At 35.7% G+C, this 21841-nt stretch overlaps 1 protein-coding gene across 1 annotated transcript in view; it reads right to left on the bottom strand.

Annotated features, from left to right (window-relative positions):
- MALRD1 (MAM and LDL receptor class A domain containing 1) overlaps positions 1–21841 on the bottom strand; it is a 628376-nt gene that overhangs the window by 414721 nt on the left and 191814 nt on the right. Inside the window, exons 19-20 of the mRNA XM_036345532.1 lie at positions 11811–11987; positions 8204–8366 (exon numbers count right to left, since the gene is read on the bottom strand). Coding sequence (XP_036201425.1) covers positions 8204–8366; positions 11811–11987 — 340 coding nt within the window. The remainder of the gene's footprint in view (positions 1–8203; positions 8367–11810; positions 11988–21841) is intronic.

A 21841-nucleotide genomic window follows, 5' to 3' on the forward strand; every position in this document is an offset into this window, starting at 1 on the left:
AAACACACAAACATTTTTCAGGCACTTTCTTAGTATTGGAATTTAGGGGGAAATTCAGGCCAGTGGGTTCTATGAGACTTATATCCTAGTAGGAGAAAGAAAATAAACCCAAATGGATATGTACAGAAAACAGTTGATGGAATTAATGCTAAATATCTGAAAAATGAGGACAGTCATAAAGGATATTATTGACACAAATAATAACTCCAAAGTAAAAAAAAACTGTCTTTTACATCTCCACCTCCCTACCCTGCACTTGATGTAGTTTACCTGACAAACATACTAAAGTGTAAATGATACCATTTTCTTCCTGGAATCTTGATCACAGCCATATATTTGCTCCACTATCACTCATAGCTTCTAGTCAAGGTTCTCATCTGACTTAATTCTGATGTAAATACTCAGTGCCCTTAAACTTCAATATAATGGCATTGCTTTTTGGGAATCTGTAATGTTATTTTTTAGACATATCCTGCTCATATTTTGTTACACAATCTTTCACTGCCTTCAAAGATATGCCAACCTCAGAAACAAAAGTTACTTTTACTTCTTTCCTAAAGTGATAACTTATTTTCATCTTTTCTAAGTGACACCCGTTATTTTTGTGAATTTCTACATCCCCTCTCAGAGCCCCATTCTTTTCCCTTTATGCCTGATAATAATTCATAGTGTACTAGGGTGAGTGTACGTTACAAACAGAGCAGAAAATTCTTCTCTAATACTCTAGAGAAGCAAGCATTCATGATAAATGGAAAATAATAATAGAATTGCCTCTGTTGACCTCCAGCTTATGGTCCAGGGAGGACATTTAAGGACTTTAGTTTTTTAGAGATTCTATTTCTCTCTAGTTCATGTCAATAAACCCCCCTCAATTATTTCAGCTAATTTTCTTCCAGCTTTTCCCCCCAATCCTGTCTACACACATGTACCAGATTTAATTTTAATTCAGTTCTATTATCTTACAATTCATTTGTACAAAAAAATCTGAAATGATTCCTGTGTGCCTCAACTGCCAATATTAAACTCCTCGGCATAGTATTCCAGGCTCTCTGCAATTCATCCAACATTTTCTTCCAATCTTAGCCACACTGTAAGAACTACACATTCAGTCTGCATTATGAGACATGCACTCGGATGGTTGTTTTGCATGCATTTTCTTGCTTGTGGCTGACAATAACCATATTAGATATATACTCTTGTGCCCACTTTTTCAGATGATGAAACTAAAATGCAGCTTACACCATCACCTAGGTCCACACAGCGAATGAATGCTAGATCTGGGTTAAATCTAGTGTTATTTGATTTCAGTTTGTGCACTATAGTAGGCTAAATAATGGTCTCCTAGATACTAGATTCTAATCCCTAGAACCTTGTAATACCTATTACCTTATATAGCAAAGCCTATGCAGATGTGATGAAATTGACAACCTGAGATTGAGTGATTAACCTGAATAATCTGGAAGAATGATAAATAGAATCACAAGTGTGTTTTTTTTTATGAGTAAGGCAGAGGGAGATTTGACACAGATGGAGGATGGAATGTGACCACGGAGGCAAGAAGTAGATTGATGTGACCAATGACCAAGGAATGAGACAATCACTAGAAACTAGATTCTCCCCTACAGTCTTCAGAGAGGGAGGAGCCCTGCTGATACCTTGGTTTTGGCACAGTGATGCAGATTTCATACTTCTGGCTTCCAGAACTGGGAGAAAGTCATTTTCTGTTGTTTAAAGCCACCAACTTTGTGATGTATTTTTTCACAGTGGACATAACACACTAATACAGGCATTGAACTCTGCTCTACACTGCAGCCTTGGAGACAACCCTTGGTTCCCAAATCAGAATCAATTTGAGAAAGAATTAGAGTAATGGTCAAAGGTCTGGGTTCAAAGACATGACTTCTAAGTCTGTAGTGGCCTGAATAGGAAATTCAAACAACCCAAAACTCGAGGAAATGAGGTACTGAAAGGCTGGGAATATTCTTAAAAAACAGGGCATGAAATGAGAGTTGGAAAAGCATCAAAGAAGACTTGGGCCAAAAGTAGCACTAAGTACTTATTCTAGTTTCCCTTAGTTTTCATATAGTAAAAGAAAAACTGGTGATTGGACATGGTAGGGTTAATCCCTCAAGATGGAGAGAAGTGATTATGACTGAGGGACAAATGCCCATGTATCAGCAAGCTAGTAAGACAGGTTTGATGAATATAGTCACATGGATTCACACTGGAAGAATTAGTATTGTTAAAATGCCCATACTACCCTAAGGAACCTACAGATTTGATGCAACCCTTATCAAAATTCCAATGGCATTAACAGAAATAGGAAAAAAAATCCTAAAATTCTATAGAAAAGAAATACTCAAAATAGCCAAAGCAATTTTGAGAAAGAAGAGCAAAGCTGGAAGCATCGTGCTTCCTGATTTCCAACCATATTACAAAGCTATAGCATTAAGAACAGTATGGTACTAGCATAAAAACAGAAACACAGATCAATGGAACCAAATAGAGAGCTCAGAAATAAACCCATGTTTCTTTGATCAACTAATGTTTGATAAAGCAAGGGGAGCAAGTATATTCAAGGGGAAGAGAACAGTATCTTCAATACATGGTGTTGAGAAAAGGATTTTCACATGCAAAAGAATAAAGTCAGGTCCTTATACTACTCACAAAAATTAACTCAAAATGAACTAAAGACATGAACATAATGTCTTTATGTTCTCCTAGAACTCCTAGAAGAAAACATAGACAAAAATCTCCTTGATATTGATCTTGGTAAATATTATTTGGCTGTGATATCAAAAGCACAAGCAACAAAATAAAAGAAGTGAGTCTACATCAATCTAAAATAGTTTCTCTACAACAAAAGGAAATATCAACAAAATAAAAGAGAAACTTACAGAAATGGAGAAAATATCTGCAGACCATATTTCTGATAAGGAGTTAATATCCAAATTATATAAGGAACTCCTGGGCAAAGAACCCAAATAGACATTTTTTCCAAAGAAGGTGTTCAAATGGCCAACAGATACATGCAATTGTGCTTAATATCACTAATCAACAGAGAAATGAAAATATAAAACACAGTGAGATATCACCTCACACCTCTAAGAATGGCTATTATCAAGATGCTAAGTGATAAAAGTTGGGGAGGAAGTAGAGAAAAGAAAACTCTTTACACTGTTGAGAGAAATGTAACTTGGTAGAGTCATTATGAAAATAGTGTGAAAGCTCTTAAAAAAACTACCTTATGACCCAAACAATCCCATTTTGGGGTATATTTCTGAAGGAAATGAAATCAGTATCTAAACAGATATCTGTGCCTCCGTCTATGTTCATTGCAGTATTATTTATAATAGCAAAGACATATAACGTATCAACATTTCCATCAATGAATAAAGAAAATGTTATACATATATATTTTCAACCATAAATTAGAAACACCTGCCAGTTGCAATGTAATAGATGAAACTTGAGGGCATTATTCTAAATGAAATAAGTCAAACAGAAAATGATAAATGCTGCATGATCTCACTTATGTATGGAACCTATAAAAGCCAAACTATAGAAATAGATGGGAGAATGGTGGTTGCCAGGGGCATAAGGGAGAGAAAATGAAGGAAATAGTTATCAGATGAATAATATCTATATGATATACAGCCTGTTGACTATAGTTAACAATATGGTATACTAGAAAGTTACTAAGAGAGTAGATCTTAAATGTTCTCCACAAACACACACACACACACACACGGTAACTATGTGAGGTGATGGAAATGTTAACAAACTTTATTGTAGTAATTATTTTACAATATATACATATACCAAATCATCATGTCATATACCTTAAACTTACACAACTTTATATTTCATTTATACCTCAATTAATCTGGGAAAAATATCACTCTGGGAAAAATAATAACAAAAACTTATCAAGGATACAATTAGTAGACATAACTGTACAACCTAAGAATTCTGAGATGTAATAATATGATAAAAAGTAAGAAAAGGCTAATAAAAATGGGTAAAATCATTTCAGTATTCAATGATGAAAAAAACCTCCCTCAATGCTTTAAAAGATCTTATAAATCAATAAGAAACACACACACACACACACACACACACACACACACACACACACATGCACACACTAGAAACTGAAAACCAAGCAAAATAGCACAGCTAGAAAACACACATATACGCCCCCCCCCCCCCCCACATACACACAGAAATACTCCTGGGCCAGGCACAAAGAAAAAAATAGGTTACCCTCCTTAGTATTACAAAATATGAAAAATACAGTTAGCTGCTACTTTAACCTGTCAACTGAAAAATATGGAAAAATAAATACTCAGTGTTTGGCAAGCATACAAAAAAAATAGACAGTATCATATGTGCTGTTTGCAAAATGGTACATTTTTGGAGACTAACTTAAAATTATAAATAAAATATTTTGAAATGTAAATATTACTTAATATAAAAGTTCAACTCCATATGTTTTTTACTTTCATGATATAATCTATAATGTGTACAAAGTTGTATATTATTCAGTAAAGACTGATTACATTTCTGTATAATCAAAAGCAACTCATCAATCAACTAGTGAGGAAATGAATTAGTGAATTATGGTACATCCATTTAATGGAATACTATTGGCCCCTTAGAAAGTATTGGTGAAGAGCTGCTTATTGATTGTACATGAAATAAAAAGTGGAATAGAAACAATGTGGTTGAATTTGTTACCATAGTTAGTTAGATGAAGGGAGGAAGCAAAGAAAGTCAGACATTGTGAGTCAAAACGGTGCAGGGGGAGGCGCTTGACCATAGAGGCCTGTCAGTCTAACCTGGGAAAGGAAGGGATCATGGGTGAGTCAGAAGCCCGCAAAAGGTTGGGAAGTTGATGGGCTGTTTTGGAAGTTGATGGGCTGTTCTTAGCAAAGAAGCTCTCTCACTCCTGACCCACATTTGCCCTGCAGGTTCCTGTAACAGGTGACTGTGCGGGCTAGTGGCCACCTAGGGCCCACAGCAGACTGTGTGGCTCTAAGGTTTAATATGCAGCAGAGACTCTGGACAACGGCCTTTGCTTGGACCTTGCTGAAGACACGGTTGGCTTTTTCCATGGTGGGATGGAGGGAGATAGGACATTGGGAACTCAGGAAGAGAACTCCTTTGGTTTTGCATCACAAATAAACCTTGCTACAGCAGAATCTCCAGTGTGTGGGTCGCTGAAATGCTTTTCTCACAATCCTGTGGAAGAGCCTGATTACAACCAACAACATTATGAACCTATTTGCATTAAAAATACATATGCATAAATGCACAATGCTTTCATCATGGTAGAAGGATTTTGCTTGATGTTGTTTATCTTATCTATATATATAACATGTTTATGATAAAAATAAATTTATTCTTTTGTGGTTAAAAGAAGAGGATTTTTGTAGAAATAAGAAAGTTAAGAAATTCTAAAGGGAATCAGTATATGGTCTTTACCCATAATATTATTTTAGTTTATTAGTATTATCCAAAAAAAATCCAAAGACAAATCCCTTCAGGTGTTATTAAAGACAAATAGACAACCAAGATAGACATGTAGAACTGATAAATTGTTATCTGGCCCTCCACAGTGGACCTCTCTTTCATCATGTAACACATTGAGCACTACACTTCTATTCATGTACTTGCTGCTTCCATGTCTGATTAAGCTTTCTATCTCAAGATCAGGTGTTCAGGAAATACTGGTACATTCCTAACAGACAAATTGTATGCCTAGATGCAAGGCTACTGTTGCATCTTCTAGGCCATAAAGATCTTTTATTTAAGTAACTGATGTATCTTCATAAATCACTGTATCAGAAGATCATGTTGATGTTGCAAAATATTTCATTTGTGACCTAGTATGTTAGCATTTTCAAGTCCTTGTCATAATGTAGGACTTAAAATCTAATTTATCTTTACTTAATTAAAGAAATGTTTTTTCTCTAGATTTTTGTATAACAATTCTGTGCATACAAATATATTTACTTCATTTTAATGTGGTTACAGAACAAGCATATTTAAAAACTTATATAATGAAAACAAATGTTTATTTCTTAATGCAATTGTAACCATGATATAAAAGTTATTATTTTGTTACTAAGTTGATTTTTGGTAACATAACATAAAATCATATACAACATTATATTCTTAAAACCTGATCCTGAATAGCAAATAGTCCATCTAAGCACATTATTTTAGGTATGGTTTACTAGTGTTATTTTCAGCAATGGTTTCTCTTAACTTTCATGTTTTCAAGCCACTATAGTTAACTTTTAAAATTACTTAGAGAGCAACTAAAGGACTTGTATGCATGCATATTAGCTTAACCAATGGACACAGACACTGGGGCGGTGGGGGCTTGCCCAGGGTGGAAATGGCTGGGGAGTGGGGAGGGGAGGGGGCTGGTGATCAAGTGGGGAAAAAGGAGGCATATGTAAAACTTTAGACAATAAATAAAAAAATAATATAACAAATAAAATTACTTATCAAGCTAAAATACACTGAAACAAAACAAAAATTAAAGAGGTTTAATTCACTAAATCAAAACAAATTATTAGTATATATGCAAATATAAAGAATAGGTGCTTAACTCAAGGACAACCTATAATAAAAGCAAATTTTCTTGTGCTTTAGGGGCACAATTATGCATTATATGCAGTCCTGAGGCAACACTGCCAAAATGCCCCTTCCCACAGGTATTAAACCAGTTAAGAGAAAAGTACAATGGTTAATTTAGATTTTGGCTGTTTGCAGTTTTATTTTTATTTCAATAAAGTGTTTCAAAAGGCTGATATTTAACCATTATTCAAGATTTATAAAACTGAATCTTTTACAAATTATGCTGGAAGAGTGATAAGGCATCTAAACTGGCCTATAAAATATTAACTTATCTTCTTACCAGAGAAGGCTCTCAGAAAGCAATAATTCTGGTATTTAAGCCTAAGAGACGAAAGCATTGAAAATTGTTATTTTTTCAGAGCAGGACACATTAAAATATTTTCAGTTTTACTGAAATTTTTTGCCACATTTATATACAGCACTTAGATTCATTATTAGATGCCCAGTTATAGCAAAGAGACAATTTGCCTTATCTATGTGACTTCTAGTTCATGATGTCAAGCCTAAACAAATGCATAATATATACAGGAATGTAGGTGCATTTGCCACAGTGAGGACTATAACTCATTTATACCTAAAAGGTAATGATCAATGTTATACATAAATAGAAAAATCTAAGAAAAAATACTTCTACTTTACAAATAAAAAAATACTAAAGGAAATTGTGTCAAATGGTTTAAAACAATCTATAATCAATTCCTAAATTCCAAAATATCTTAAAATATCTGTTTTTTCCAGATAAAAATGAGATTGGTACATTTTGCTTTGATCCAATGGAAAGCGAGGGGTTATTTCGATTAGAATTAGAGAAGAAAACACAGAGGCAAAAGGTTTGAGAAAAAATGTTGGAAATTATACAAAGAATGAGGCAGTCTAGAGGGTGTCTTGCAATTATGTGTCTTTTAGAATTACTCAGAGTAAAGAGTTTTCTCCCAAACTATTTCTCAATTATAATCGTTACTTTAGAGCACACAAATTATATTTTATTTTTAAATGCAATTCCCTTAGAAGAATGTTTTTATTTCATTGTTTGTCCTGAAACATTCTGTAATTTTTTAAAAAATATAGTTTTATTGATTTCAGAGAGACAGGGATAGGGGGAGAGAGATAGAAACATCAATGATGAGAGAGAATCATCAATGACCTGCCTCCTGCACGCCCACACCAGGGATGGCGCCTGCAGCCACGGCATGCTCTTTGACTGAGAATCGAACCACCACCTCCTGATTCGTAGGTTGATGCTCAACCACTGAGCCATGCTGGCTGGCTACAATTTTTTAATTAGTCATGAAAGATAATGATCAATGTTATACATAAAAAGAAAAATCTAAGAAAAAAATACTTCTACTTTACAAATAAGCATTCACTACTTTCTCCATTTTTTTTTCCAATTATATATGAAAAGATAGGCTTAAGCCTTCCCATTCTGTAAATTAAACTTCCACCTTTTATAGCACTGGCCTAGGGTGAAGTGATGGGGCAGAAATTTGAGAACTGCTTTAATGATTAGTTCCTAAGACGCATGTTTAAAACATAGTATGTCGTCACTTACTTTGTATGGTCCACTGATGGCCTGTGGTTTTCTTCCCCATGATGAATACTGCTTCCATTACCAAGTCCCCACCTGAATGTGTTTGAATCTTGAATTAAGTTTTCAGGGACTGGCTGGTACCATTTACACAGGCTTCCTTTTTCAAAGCTGCAAACTTCCATTACTTGAATAGGAGGGAGCAAAGACAAGAACAGCTAATCAAAATAAATGTGTCAGTAAATGGTGATTTCTATCTGCGTTACCATTTTCTTACTTTGGGGTTTCCTAAAATTATAATCTGACTTTAACATAATTAAAGTAATTAGGCAAATGAGTTGTGTAATTTCTAGAAGAGTTTTAAAGAAATCTTGTTTATTATATTCAAATATCTACAGTAACTGAAATACTGGGGATAAAGAATCTGCTTTCATGAAGAAATGAGATTTTAATTAGCTCCTAAAGCAGCAACTTAAGCATTGCCAGTCTCTTGTAACATAACACATACATTGCTTTCATGACCTCCAAGTTCTGATAAGCCTGTTCTTTTTCCACAGTAATATTAACAAAGCTAAACTTTGGACCGGTCTCTGAAGGGATTTTTTCAAATTTCAAACTAAAATGCAAAACAATAAGGTTTACAATAACTTTTATAGTGGACCTCTTTGCTTGAAAATTTTCAATATTCTTATAATGACTATATTCTAATATTACACAAAATTACAAGTCCATTTTTTATTTTTTTATCTATAATAATAAAAGCCTAATATGCTAGTTAGACCAGGCATCTGAACAAACTTCCAGATGTCATTCCATACGTCCTTCCTGACAAAGCCATGGTGGCGGGGGCCAAGGCAGAGGCAGTTAGGGGCGATGAGGCAGGCAGGCGGAGTGGTTAGGGGCGATCAAACAGGCAGGAAGGCAAGTGATTAGGAGCCAGCGAGATTGGGTCTAAACCGGCAGGTAGACATCCCCTGAGGGGTTCCGGATTGGGAGAGGGTGCAGGCCAGGCTGAGGGACCCTCCCCCCCCACCCGCACGAATTTCGTGCACTGGGCCTCTAGTATTTAAATATGTTTCTACTGATTTTAAGAGAGAGAGGCAGAAGGAAAGGAGAGGAATAGAAACATCGATGAGAGAAAAACATCGATAGATGCCATGACTGGGAATTGAACTGGTGAACTGATATCTTAGTTCAACTGAGCAACACTGGCTGGGCACAAGCCCTCTTTTATTTTTTTTTTAATACATAGGTTGTGTATGAAAATTCTCTCTCTCTCTCTTTCTCTCTCTCTTTTCATGTGTCTGTCAATCTTAATTCCTCCACTAATTGAATAAAAGATTCAATCCGCCGAAACCGGTTTGGCTCAGTGGATAGAGCGTCGGCTTGCGGACTGAAAGGTCCCAGGTTCGATTCCGGTCATGGGCATGTACCTGGGTTGCGGGCACATCCCCAGTGGGAGATGTGCAGGAGGCAGCTGATCGATGTCCCTCTCTCATCGATGTTTCTAACTCTCTATCTCTCTCCCTTCCTCTCTGTAAAAAAAAAAAAAAAAATTCAATCCAATGTGTTTTTGCATACACTATAAAAAGCCTGGTGTGCACTCCAGCTTTTAAATGGTATAAACAATAATGATATACCACTACACTATTTACAAACTGTGTTCAAGATTTAATGTAAAAACTGAGATAGAAACACTCCATCAAAAAAAAGTTATTTTTAATGTTGACATTCAGGTATGTTGCTTAATCCCTTATATTAATATTGATCATATTATATTTATCTTTTACAAAGATTCTTCATATCATTAAAAAAGATAAGAATTATAGATTTTTAAAAAAAAAATGTTTTGAAGACAAAGTTTCAGACAAGCAAGAGGAATAAACTGTATAGATATGCTGTACAACATTGTACCTATAGTCAACAATAATGTTTTGTACACTTAAAAAATTGTTAGTAACTCAAGTGATTAGAGCATCATCCTGATGTGGCAAGGTTGTGGGTTCAATCCCCGGTCAGGGCACTTACAAGAAGCAACCAATGAATGCATAATAAGTGGAACAACAAATAGATGTGTTTCTCTCTCTCCCTTCCTCTCTCTCTAAAATCAATGAATTTAAAAAAAAAAACTGTATTTGTTAAAATGGTAATCTCATTATATTCTTATAACAATAAAAATAGTAGAAAATGTAAGACTGTAGGTGACATATTTATCATATTTCATCTTACAAAGAGATGGAAGAGGCAATATCACACAATTCACTCAGAAATAAAATAGTAATAATTCAATTCATGTTTATTCAAAGTAAACAAATATCTCTGTGATTGAAAAATAATAATTTAATAGTAGGCATTCATTCAGGACATTTAAAGAATTTATCAAAACTTTCCATCTAATCATAAAAGACATTACTAAAATTGCAAAATTGAACTAAGAGGAAAGTCAGCATATACTAAAGACATTCATTAGGTATATAATTAATTAGATTTTATGCCAATTTTACAAACACACAACTTATATATGATCATAAGAGGATTTTAGTGTCTTCCCATGAGAAAGTCTGAGTACCATCATCTCTTCCATTACATTATTTTCCATCTGTGATGCACAGGATGTATCTCTAGCCACGTGAGTTAATTACTGTTCCATCTGATTCACAGAATAGTAAGTTAGCTTTGATTTTATGAGTTTTTTTTAATTTAGGATTAATTAATTAGTTAATTAATTATTTCATTAACAAGCATTTTTTCCCTAGGTTAAAAGAATAAATATGAACCATTTTTATTTTTTTTTTAAGTTCTAGAATTTCTTAACAATGTTGGCAAAAGGCAACAAATTAGGGTTTCACTAGATTCTGTATTATCTATATGTTCTGATCTTTTCATATTTTCAGGACTTTTGAGAACTATGATAGTACAGTAAGTTCACATATTATTAAATGAAACACAGGGAGAGGAAAATATCACAGAGTTCACTCCTCTTGATCTTGTACTTTGCCCATTAAGACAGATTATTTTTTCTTCTCTCCAACTGTATCTTTTGCTGAGAAGTTCACTATTAAATTAATAATTTTCCTTTGACCCAGTTTGGAAAATCTGTGGATTGGCAGATGTCAGTAAATGAAAATAATCTTTCAGTAGGACACAGGTGTTGAAGGGCCAATCTGTATTAGAATCAGTTTCTTATGAACTCTGAATATTTGACATAGCAATCACTTTCTATGTGCATTTCAGAAATGGGAAAATTTGAACAAATTTGGGGTTTTATAATGCTTCCCCTTAAACACTACTATGTCATGAGTGTGAATAGAATAGAATAGAGGCTGACCAGGGGGTGGATAGAAAAGAGCTAGTATATAATAGTCTTATAATCAAGTAATGTCCATGAAAAAACATGTTTTGAATCCAAAACATAAATTTAAAGACACTTTCCTTTTGTTGGGCATGATAGAAGCATGTATGCTAATTCTTTTATTATGATTTTCTATACAAATAGCTTTTATATAAAGAAATGGCTCAAGCCAGTTGAAAATTTCTAACTAGGACACTAGGCCATGCTACTTAGCAATTATGCTGGAATTTCTTTATCTGTTTTCTGGCTACATTTAATTAAAAATAATAATTTACTTACCACAAAATGATTCATCGGATTTGTCAGGGCAGTCATATCTAAAATCACATTTTTGGATTTCTTCAATACAGTGACCATTGGCTCTGCAGACAAATTCATCGTCTGTGCAGTTGTGTGGAGGTAATGTTACTGGAATTGAAGTTTCTGGTGGAGTTGGAAGGTCCACTGGCAAATTACCTAAATAAGAAAGAATATTCAGGTGTCATTTAGCAAATATTTCATTTCTTTACAGACTTTACACAATAAGCTTTTCTAACTATGCTTCATATTCAAAATAATAAAAAATATTTGATAGTATTTGCTAATCTCCTGAAGTTCCTTATGTAAGCATATAAGATGGGGTTCTTGGTCTTAGCAATGGCAAATAAGTCTGGATATCCTATCTAACAAAAGAGTAATATGCAAATTGACCATCACTCCAACACACATGATGGCCACCCCCATGTGGACACAAGATGGCCAGCAGGGGAGGGCAGTTGGGGGAACCCAGGCCTGCAGGGGAGGGCAGTTGGGGGCAACCAGGCCAGCAGGGGAGTGCAGTTAGGGGTGATCGGGCCAGCAGGGGAGGGCAATTAGGGGGACCAGGATTGCAAGGGAGGGCAGTTGGGGGGACCAGGCATGCAGGGGATGGCAGTGCAGGGGAGGGCAGTTGGAGGGGACCCAGACCTGCAGGGGAGGGCAGTTGAGGGGGACCAGGCCTGAAGGGGAGGGCAGTTGGGGGTGAGCAGGCCTGCAGGGGAGGGCAGTTAGGGGAGAACAGGCCGGCAGGGGAGCAGTTAGGCATTGATCAGGCTGGCAGGCAGAAGCAATTAGGGGCAATCAGGCAGGCAGGCAGGCAGGCGAGCGGTTGGGAGCGAGCCATTCTGGATTATGAGAGGGATGTCTGACTGCCTTCTTTAGGACTGATCCCACCTGGATCAGGCCTAAATGGGCAGTCGGACATCCCTCGAGGGGTCCCAGATTGGAGAGGGTGCAGGCTGGGCTGAGGGATACATACACGTCCCATGCATGAATTTTGTGCACTGGGCCTCTAGTCTTTGATTATAAAAGCAGGAGAAGGTGCAGATGGAAATTACTAAAAAACTATTCAGAGAACACTGAATAGATAGGAGGCCTAAGAACAGAGTTTAGAATATCAGTGGAACCAAGGGAGTCCAGAATCTGGATTAGGAAATAGAGTCTAGGTCTGATTAAACCTTCTAGTCCACCATGTAAATGAACTTTGTTCTTCCACTGCTACAATGAATCTAATATCTCCTCATCTTTGAATCACACATCCTCACATATTCAAGATTCAAGGTTGCAAAGAGACCCACACCAGCAGTATTCATTTAGGAGTATTTAAACAATCAAAGAAATAATTTCTGAAATTACAGAATTTAGAAGAAATTTATAGAAGTTAATTTGTATAGTAAATTATTTAATAAACATTTGTTAATAACATCCCTATGTCACGTATATAGTAGGTGCAATAGATTTAAAGTCAAATATGCAATCACTACAATAAAATAGTTTATAGACTAGTGGATAAGGAAAATTTTTCATTACAGTCCCATAGCATAAGTTTATGATAGAGATTATCACTCATTTAGCTCATTTGCATATATATAAAAAATTTTTACATTTTTTACATCATTATGTCATTAACCATGTTAACATTGTGAGGTACTTAGAATAGTAACTGTATATCATGAGCAACATGTAGGTCCTTTTATTTCTTATTTTTTAAATTTATCGTTATTGTTGAAAGTATTACAGATGTGCTCCTTTTTTCCCCATTGAGCCCCTCCATTCCGTAACCTTCCCTCGCAAGCCTTCACCACCTTATTGTCTATAGGCTATACATAAGTGCCTATAAATTCCCTGGTTAATCTCTCTCCCCCCCTTCCCTCCACCCCCACATTCCCTCTGAGATTCCTTACTTCGCTCCATGCTTCCATATCTTTGGATCTATTTTGTTTTATCAGTTTATTTTGTTCATTAGATTCCATACATGAGTGAGATCATGTGATACTTATTTTTCTCTGACTGGCTTATTTCACTTAGCATAATACTCTCCTTGTCCTTCCATGCTGTCTCAAAAGGTAAGAGGATCCTTCTTTTTTTACTGCTGCATAGTATTCCATGGTGTAAATGTATCATAGGTATTTTTAGCCACTCATCTGCTGATGGGCACTTGGACTGTTTCCAGATCTTAGCTATTGTAGATTGTGCTGCTATGAACATAGGGGTGCGTACATTCTTTCTGATTGGTGTTTCGTGTTTCTTAGGATATATTCCTAGAAGTGGGTTTACTGGGACTTCCATATTTAATTTTTTAAGAAAACACCATACAGTTTCCATAGTGGCTGCACTAGTTTGCATTCCCACCAGCAGTGTACTAGTGTACATACTTGTCAGCACTTTTCATTTGTTGATTTGTTGATGATAGCCATGCTGACAGGTGTGAGGTGATACCTCATGGTCGTTTTATATTTGCATCTCTTTGATGATAAGTGACCTTGAACATTTTTGATTTGGAGGATATAAACAAGTGGAAGAACATATCGTGTTCATGTATTAGTAGAAGCAACATCATCAAAATGTCCATACTACCCAAGGCAAGCTATAGATTCAATGCAATCCCCATTAAAATACCAGTGGCATATTTCACAGTTCTAGAACAAACACTCCAAAAATTTATATGGAACCAAATAGACCTTGAATAGCTGCAGCAATCATGAGAAAGAAGAACAAAGTTGGAGTGATCACAATACTATATATCAAGTTATACTACAAAGCCACTGTAATCAAAACAGCCCAGTACTGGCACAAGAACAGGCATATAGATCAATGGAACAGGACAAAGAGCCCAGAAATTGACCCAAGCCATTATGTTCAATTAATATTTGACAAAGAAGGCAAGAGCAAACAATGTAGTAATGACAGTGTCTTCAACAAATGGTGTTGGGGGAATTGGGCAGGTACATGCCAAAAAAAAAAAAAAAAAGGAAAGAAAAGAAATGAGACTTACAACACACACACAAGAATAAATTTAATATGGATAAAAGACTTAAATATAAGTTGTGAAACCATAAAAATCTTAGAAGAAACCCATAGGCAACAAAATCTCAGCCATCTCTTGTAGTCATATATTTGTGGATACATCTCCTAGGGCAAGGGAAACTAAAAAGAAAATAAACCAATGGGACTACATCAAAATAAAAAGCTTCTGCACAGCAAATGAAACCACCAACAAAATGTAAAGGAAGCCCACTGTATGGGAGAACATATTTGCCAATGGTACGTCTGATAAGGGATTCATTTCCAAAATATATAAGAAACTCATACAACTTAACAAAAGTAAGACAAATAATCCAATTAAAAACTGGCAAAGGACCTTAATGGACACTTCTCCAAAGGAACCATATTGATGGCCAAGAGACACCTGGAAAATGCTCAGTTACTTTTATTTTTTCAATCCCCACCAGATGATACGCCTTAGAGGGGGAGAGAAATTAGAGATAAAGATAGAGATAGATAGAGATAGCGATAGAGATAGAGATAAAGAATCATTTGATTGCCTTCTTCATGTGCCTCAACTAGGGACTGAACCCAAGGCTAAGTACGTGGAATCGAACCTACAACCTTTAGGTATAAGGAAGATGCTCCAATCAATTGAGCCACACTGGCCAGGGCCTATTTAGGTCCTTTCTAAATAAACTGCTTTTTAGATTTGAACTTTAGATGAATGGAATCATTCTGCATTTTTTATTCAACATTGTGCATTAATCCATCCATGGTCATGTGTGTTCTTATAGTAAGTTATTTTGACTGTTGTATAATATTTCACTATATCAATACATTACATTTTCAGCCTTTAATGGTTTTTTAAGTAGATTCGGTTTGAGGTTTTGTTTATTTGTTTCAACATTTCTCCTGCCGTATCTAGTAGTGAAACTGCTTGGTCATAGAGTATGCACAACTTCAACTGGACAATGCGAAACTGTTTCTAAAGCAATTGCATGCATTTCTATCTCTCAGCAATGCAAATTTTGGTTGCATTACACCAGTGATGGCGAGCCTATGACACACGTGTCAGAGGTGACACACGAACTCATTTTTTTGGTTGATTTATCTTTGTTAAATGGCATTTAAATATATAAAATAAATATCAAAAATATGTCAGTCTTTGTTTAACTATGGTTGCAAATATAAAAAAATTTCTATATGTGACACGGCACCAGAGTTAAGTTAGGGTTTTTCAAAATGCTGACACGCCGAGCTCAAAAGGTTTGCCATCACTGCATTACACACATTCTCCATTAATATATTTAGACATACCCATATGTTTTCCATTGTCTTTATTACCTTTTGCATATCTGTCCTTGTTGAGTTCAGTTTGTCACTTTCTAATGTTCACGTTTATATAGTTCATTTTGTAGAGCCAAACATTCTGGTGCAGTAAAGTCATTGCTTAATTTTGAATGTTTTCTCTGAAACCCTTTTCTCACTCTCATTCCTGAGTTTCATTGTGTTCTAGGCTAAGTTGTAATTTCTCAGAACTTTGAATATAATATTCAAATGTCTTCTGACCTACCTCTTGCTGTTGTGAAATCAGCTATCAGTCTAATTACGTTTTTTATAATTATATTTTAATCTCTGACTGCTTTTAACATAATTTCTTTTCATATGTATTTTTCTAATTCATTTCCATGAGTCTAGACTTGGAATAATAATAATAATAATAATAATAATTATTATTATTATTATATTATTATATTTTCTGGAGGTTCACTAGGCTTCTTTTTAAATTTATTTTTATTTAAGTGTAGTTGGTATACAATGTTATATTGGTTATAGTAGTTTCGGGTATACCATGTAGTGATTCTACATTTTCATAACTTATAATGTAGTCTTCCAGCTGATTCTTAAATCCACGTGTTACAATAATTTTTTAGCAAATATACTTTGAATATTGCTAATAGCATCCCATCAATATTCTTTTTCACTCTCTGGAATTACATTATTTTTTATGATTTATCCTTCAAATAAATCTACCTTTCCCATTTCCCTTCTCTATATCTGTATGCTGCACCTTGAAATGTTCTCATAGCTATTTTCCATTTGACTAATTCCAATATTGATATAGTCTTTCAGTTATTTATTCATCCACTGAGATTTTTATTTCATTGATTTTATTTCTCATATCAAGAAAGCCAACTGAATATCTTTTCAAAATTTTCTGTTTTGTTTTTTTTAACAATGTCATTTCATTTTCTTAAGGCTTGAAATCTTTTACTATTTTAAATTATTTGTTTATTACTTTTCTATTTCTGTATAACAAACTTCTACAAACCTTAGAAGTTTAAGCTAATTTCTGTGAGTGTAAAACCAGAAAAGGTTTAGCTTGGTGGGTTGTTACAATGTCAGCCAAGGCTACAGTCTTCTGAAGGCTTGACTGTCCCTGGAAGATCTATTTCCTTTGGGGCTTGCTCGCATGGCTAGAGAGTTAGTGTTACTGTTGGCAGGAAGTCTTGGTTCCTGGAATTTTTCCACAATCCTTCTTGAGTATCCCTTTGACTTGGCATCTGGCTTCCCTCAGAGTGAACGATCCATGAGAAGGCACTAGAAGCGTAGCTTTGGAAATCACATAGAGTCATTGCCACAGGGGGCATCGGTTACACAGGTCAGTCCTACTCAGTCTGAGAGAGGGCATGATACCAAGATTAGGGATCACTGGGGGCTATTTTGGAAGACAGCTACCATAATTTACCATGCTTGATTTTTCTGTGAGGATCCTTTATCACCTAGTTTGTAGAAGAATCCTTCTAGATAAACTTTGAGTTGTTTCTCTGAAACCCCACTGGCACCTCAGCCCACAGGTGTTATATCCCTTATGGTCCTCCTTTCCCTTTTCCTCCCTCTCATCCACCCTTATTCTGTTACTCCCTAACGCTGGCAGTCACATTACGCCTTCTGTTCAATTTTTAAACACTCCCTTTGTTTCTCTCACCTAGGGATTTCTCTTTTCTAAGCTCAGCTTAACATTTTAATAACTGGATGTTATCTGCTATCTTGAACATTTCTTGGTATATGTGATACTGTAATTTTCAGATCATCTAATCTTCCATCAGTTTTCAGATCTTCTTATTTTCCATCTTATTAAAACCAGTGGCTTAACTGCATCTGTGGGCTAATTACAATTTAAGGTAGCAAACCGTTCCCCTTGGGGTGAAATCATGGGCATGAGTGATGTCTTAGCAGAAGGAGGTTGATGAGATGATGCTCGTGAGAAGTAGCTACAACTCATTTCCCATCTCAGAAACGATCCAGAATGATAAGTAAATAGACCATTATTCTAAAAAAGAAATTGTAAGATTCTGAAATTATTTGTCCTTTTCTCATTACTTTTTTATCTTGTTGAAAATATTACATAGGCCTTTTCTCATTACTTTTTTATCTTGTTGAAAATATTACATAGGCCCTTCTCTCCCCGCCCCCCCCCCGAATTAACCTCCTTCCGACTGCTCCCATCTCCTCCACTCCTAGGCCCTCACCACCCCATACTCTTTGTTATTCCACCAGAATGATCTTAAAAACCAAATAAGCCAAATATGTTTGTATTTGAGAGCACCAAAAAAAAAACCAAATTGAGAAAAGTGTTTCTTATTCTAGAGCCAAACTTTGGAAATGGTGGTGTTTGTAAGTGGGAAGATGGAATTGTAGCTGTTTCCTTAGAATTTTCCATGTAGCAGTAACACAGAGTCCAGAAACATGGTTTAGCCAGGACATCATTTGAAGATAAGGCAAGGCAAGCACTGCAAGGTTCCTGATGCTACATAATACCACTCTCTGGATAGCTTAAACAACAAACACCTCTTTCTCACAGTTCCAGAGGCTGGGAGTCCAAGATTAGGTTGCCAGCTTGGTTGGGTTCTTAGTGAGGGCTCTATTCCTAGTATGTCTTCACATGGCCTTCTTTGGTGCAAGCAGACAGAGATATATCTTGACTTTTCACTTCTTATTAGCACACTCATCTCATCATGAGAGAGGCACTATTTATGACCTAACCGAACCCTAATTATTTCTCACATTCCAATGGCATCAAATTGGAGGTTAAGGCTTCAATATGTGAGTATTGGGGTGACACAAACATTTAGCTCACAGCAGAGATTGTTGTTATTATTACTAGAGGCCCAGTGCATGAAATTTGTGCACGGGGGTGGGGGGTTCCCTTAGCCCAGGCTGCACCCTCTGGCAATCCAGGACTGCTGGCTCCTAAACGCTTGCCTGCCTGCCTGCCTCATTGCCCCTAACCACTCACCTGCCTGCCTGATCACCCCTATCCACTCTGCCTGCCTGCCTCTTCACCCCTATCCACTCTGCCTGCCTGCTTCATCACCCCTAACCGCCTCTGCCTTGGCCCCCGCTGTGGTGGCTTCATCTGGAAGGACATCCGGAAGGACGTCTGGAAGGTCGTTTGGCTGTCCAGTCTAATTAGCATATTATCCTTTTATTATTATAGATTATCACTAATTATTTGCCTAGAATTGCAAAGAAAGACTAAAGTTGGTAGCAATGATAGAGTTAACTCTCCAAACAAAAAACACTAAAAGCTTTGTAGATGAAACAAAATTGCAAAGGCAAAATGCAAATGACTAAGTCTGCACTCACTAAGAATCAGGGATTTGTCTGGTTGATATGATCTTCCTCTACATCCCTAAGCTATAGGCAAACATAACCACTTGCACACCTGTCATTTGAGGTCAATGACTCAGGCTCCAGATGGAGTCAATGTTCTAACTCCATGCTCTGTGACTTCCTTGAACAAATATGATATACTTCATGCTACACTAATAAAATCTCTTTGATAGAACAGATACTCCAGCTTGTTTTATTTTAGACTTCCTCATTACAGTCATTCCCACAATTGTAATTAAGCAATAAAATTTACATTTCAACATTCCTAGTTCTTGATAAAGTATTACCAGCTTCAGACATGTCATAATTATGTGAATGACTTGACTGATATGTACAATTGTTCTTTATCTATCTCTAGGTAACAGTGCACATGTTTTCCTGTGACTTCTGATATAAAGAAATATGTGTAATTTAAAAATCTAAAGTCTACTTGAAATTTAAGCATGGTAAATCTGCAGAAAATTTTTTAAAAATGAAATATGTATAGCTCCCGGGTAAAGCATACATTTTTCCTATTGCACTTAATATAATAACTTAGAGTTACCCACAAGCTGAAACAACTACATTTAACATGCTTATACTAAAGTGTCTGTGTTAAGTCTACTTTTTGGGAGAGTGTGTTTTATGAAAACATAGCTATTCTCTGACTATGATTTGTAACAATTTTAATTCAAACATTTGTAGTGCCTTTTTTTTCTGTTTCCAATAGAAAATCAGCTCTGGCTGAAATATTTTTGCTTTAATACATGCATTCAATACAGTTTTCCATTTTTAAAGACATTATATTATAAAAGCGACTATAAGTAAGCTCAAGTATCAGTTGAATAATTTTCAAGCTAAAATCTAAATATTTTATAATTGCTCTTCATTTTTGGACTTTAGCAATTTCTTCAATTAAAAGATGACAAAATTTAAAAGTTTCAAATTAAGTTATGTTAGTTATTTGTCCATTCCTAGAAACAATAACAATACTAAGTTCAATGGGCCTTTGGCTTTGGAATATTTTTCCCTTGGTACATATAACTCACTTTATGAGACTACACCAAAGATGTTAAAACCAGAATATTTAAGATTGCAATTACTGAATCTCAAATTTCTTAATTTTTGCCTTTCTTATTATTTTGTATTATTTCAAAGTCAATATTTCCTTTAGAAAATATAGAACAAAAGAGAACCTCAAAATAAAGTGCTTTTAAGTATTTTATTGCTCTGAGAAAAATATATAGACGCACCTAAGAACTTAGTATTATAATATGAAAAACTGTAGGTGATATCTTAAAACTACTCAGACTTTTTCTTTGCCATGTTATTCATACTAAAACAAACTGCTCTTTGTAGAAAGAAGGGAAACTTGAACAAGCATACTATATAATAAAAGGGTAATATGCAAATAGACCAAACAGCAGAATGAACAGAATGCCTGTGGCCCCTTGCCCTGCCAAGCCCCGGCCCCCAGCAGGCACCCCCACCCCAACAAGGGGTGGGGCTGGCCAGAAAATTGTCCATGGCCCCTCCCCCCGGCCAGCCCCGACCCCAATTGGCCCCCCACCCCAGATGGCCCCCATTGGGGTGGACCGGCTGGAGTCCAATAGTGCATGAATTGGTGCACCGGGCCTCTAGTTTAGAAATAAAACTGGTGAGAAATTAAGACTAATGTAGAGGAATGCCAAAATTCCAATCAATTCACTCAGTTCAACAACAAAAAGCCATTCAGCAGATGGAGGAGAACATACAAAATATTGTTGTTAAGCCTCTTATAAGTATTTTCCATACTTTCTCAATTTTAAGGTATCATCAATTAGAAGATATGCCACTGACTTATTAGCAACTTCCCTGAGGAAAATAAAACACTAGGTATCTTGAATAGTGAAATTCTTTCTATTAATTAATACTTCTAGTAACTAAATTCAAATATACATACTGAATTCTGAAATTTTAAATTAAATGAAAAATGGATAGGTAATTGCTTAATTGTTTTTTCTATCTATAAGCAGTATATTGTGATACCAGAAAGTCATGGCTTTATTTTTCCAAATAACCCAGCTACCTCACCAATAATCTTTGCTGTTTGGAAGTAAACTTGTATGTGCTCTGATGAAGAAAACATTCTTTTTGCTTTTCTTGTGTCGAAAAAAAAATAATGTGAAACAGATACTTCCTTTGGGTTACTGATTTTTAAATCTGAATGTCTGGCAACAATTCTAGCTTAATAATGTACTCTGAAGGTCAGATTCAAAGTGAGGGGGAAGCTATTGAAATTTGCCATTATTCCCCATCATTATCCACTCTGGGAATGGCCATCATCATCATACTCTGATGCAAAGAACAATAGGACTCTATTATATGGT

This window comes from Myotis myotis, unplaced genomic scaffold, assembly GCF_014108235.1.
Source record: "Myotis myotis isolate mMyoMyo1 unplaced genomic scaffold, mMyoMyo1.p scaffold_m19_p_1, whole genome shotgun sequence".
In the NCBI taxonomy this organism is placed as follows: Eukaryota; Metazoa; Chordata; class Mammalia; order Chiroptera; family Vespertilionidae; genus Myotis; species Myotis myotis.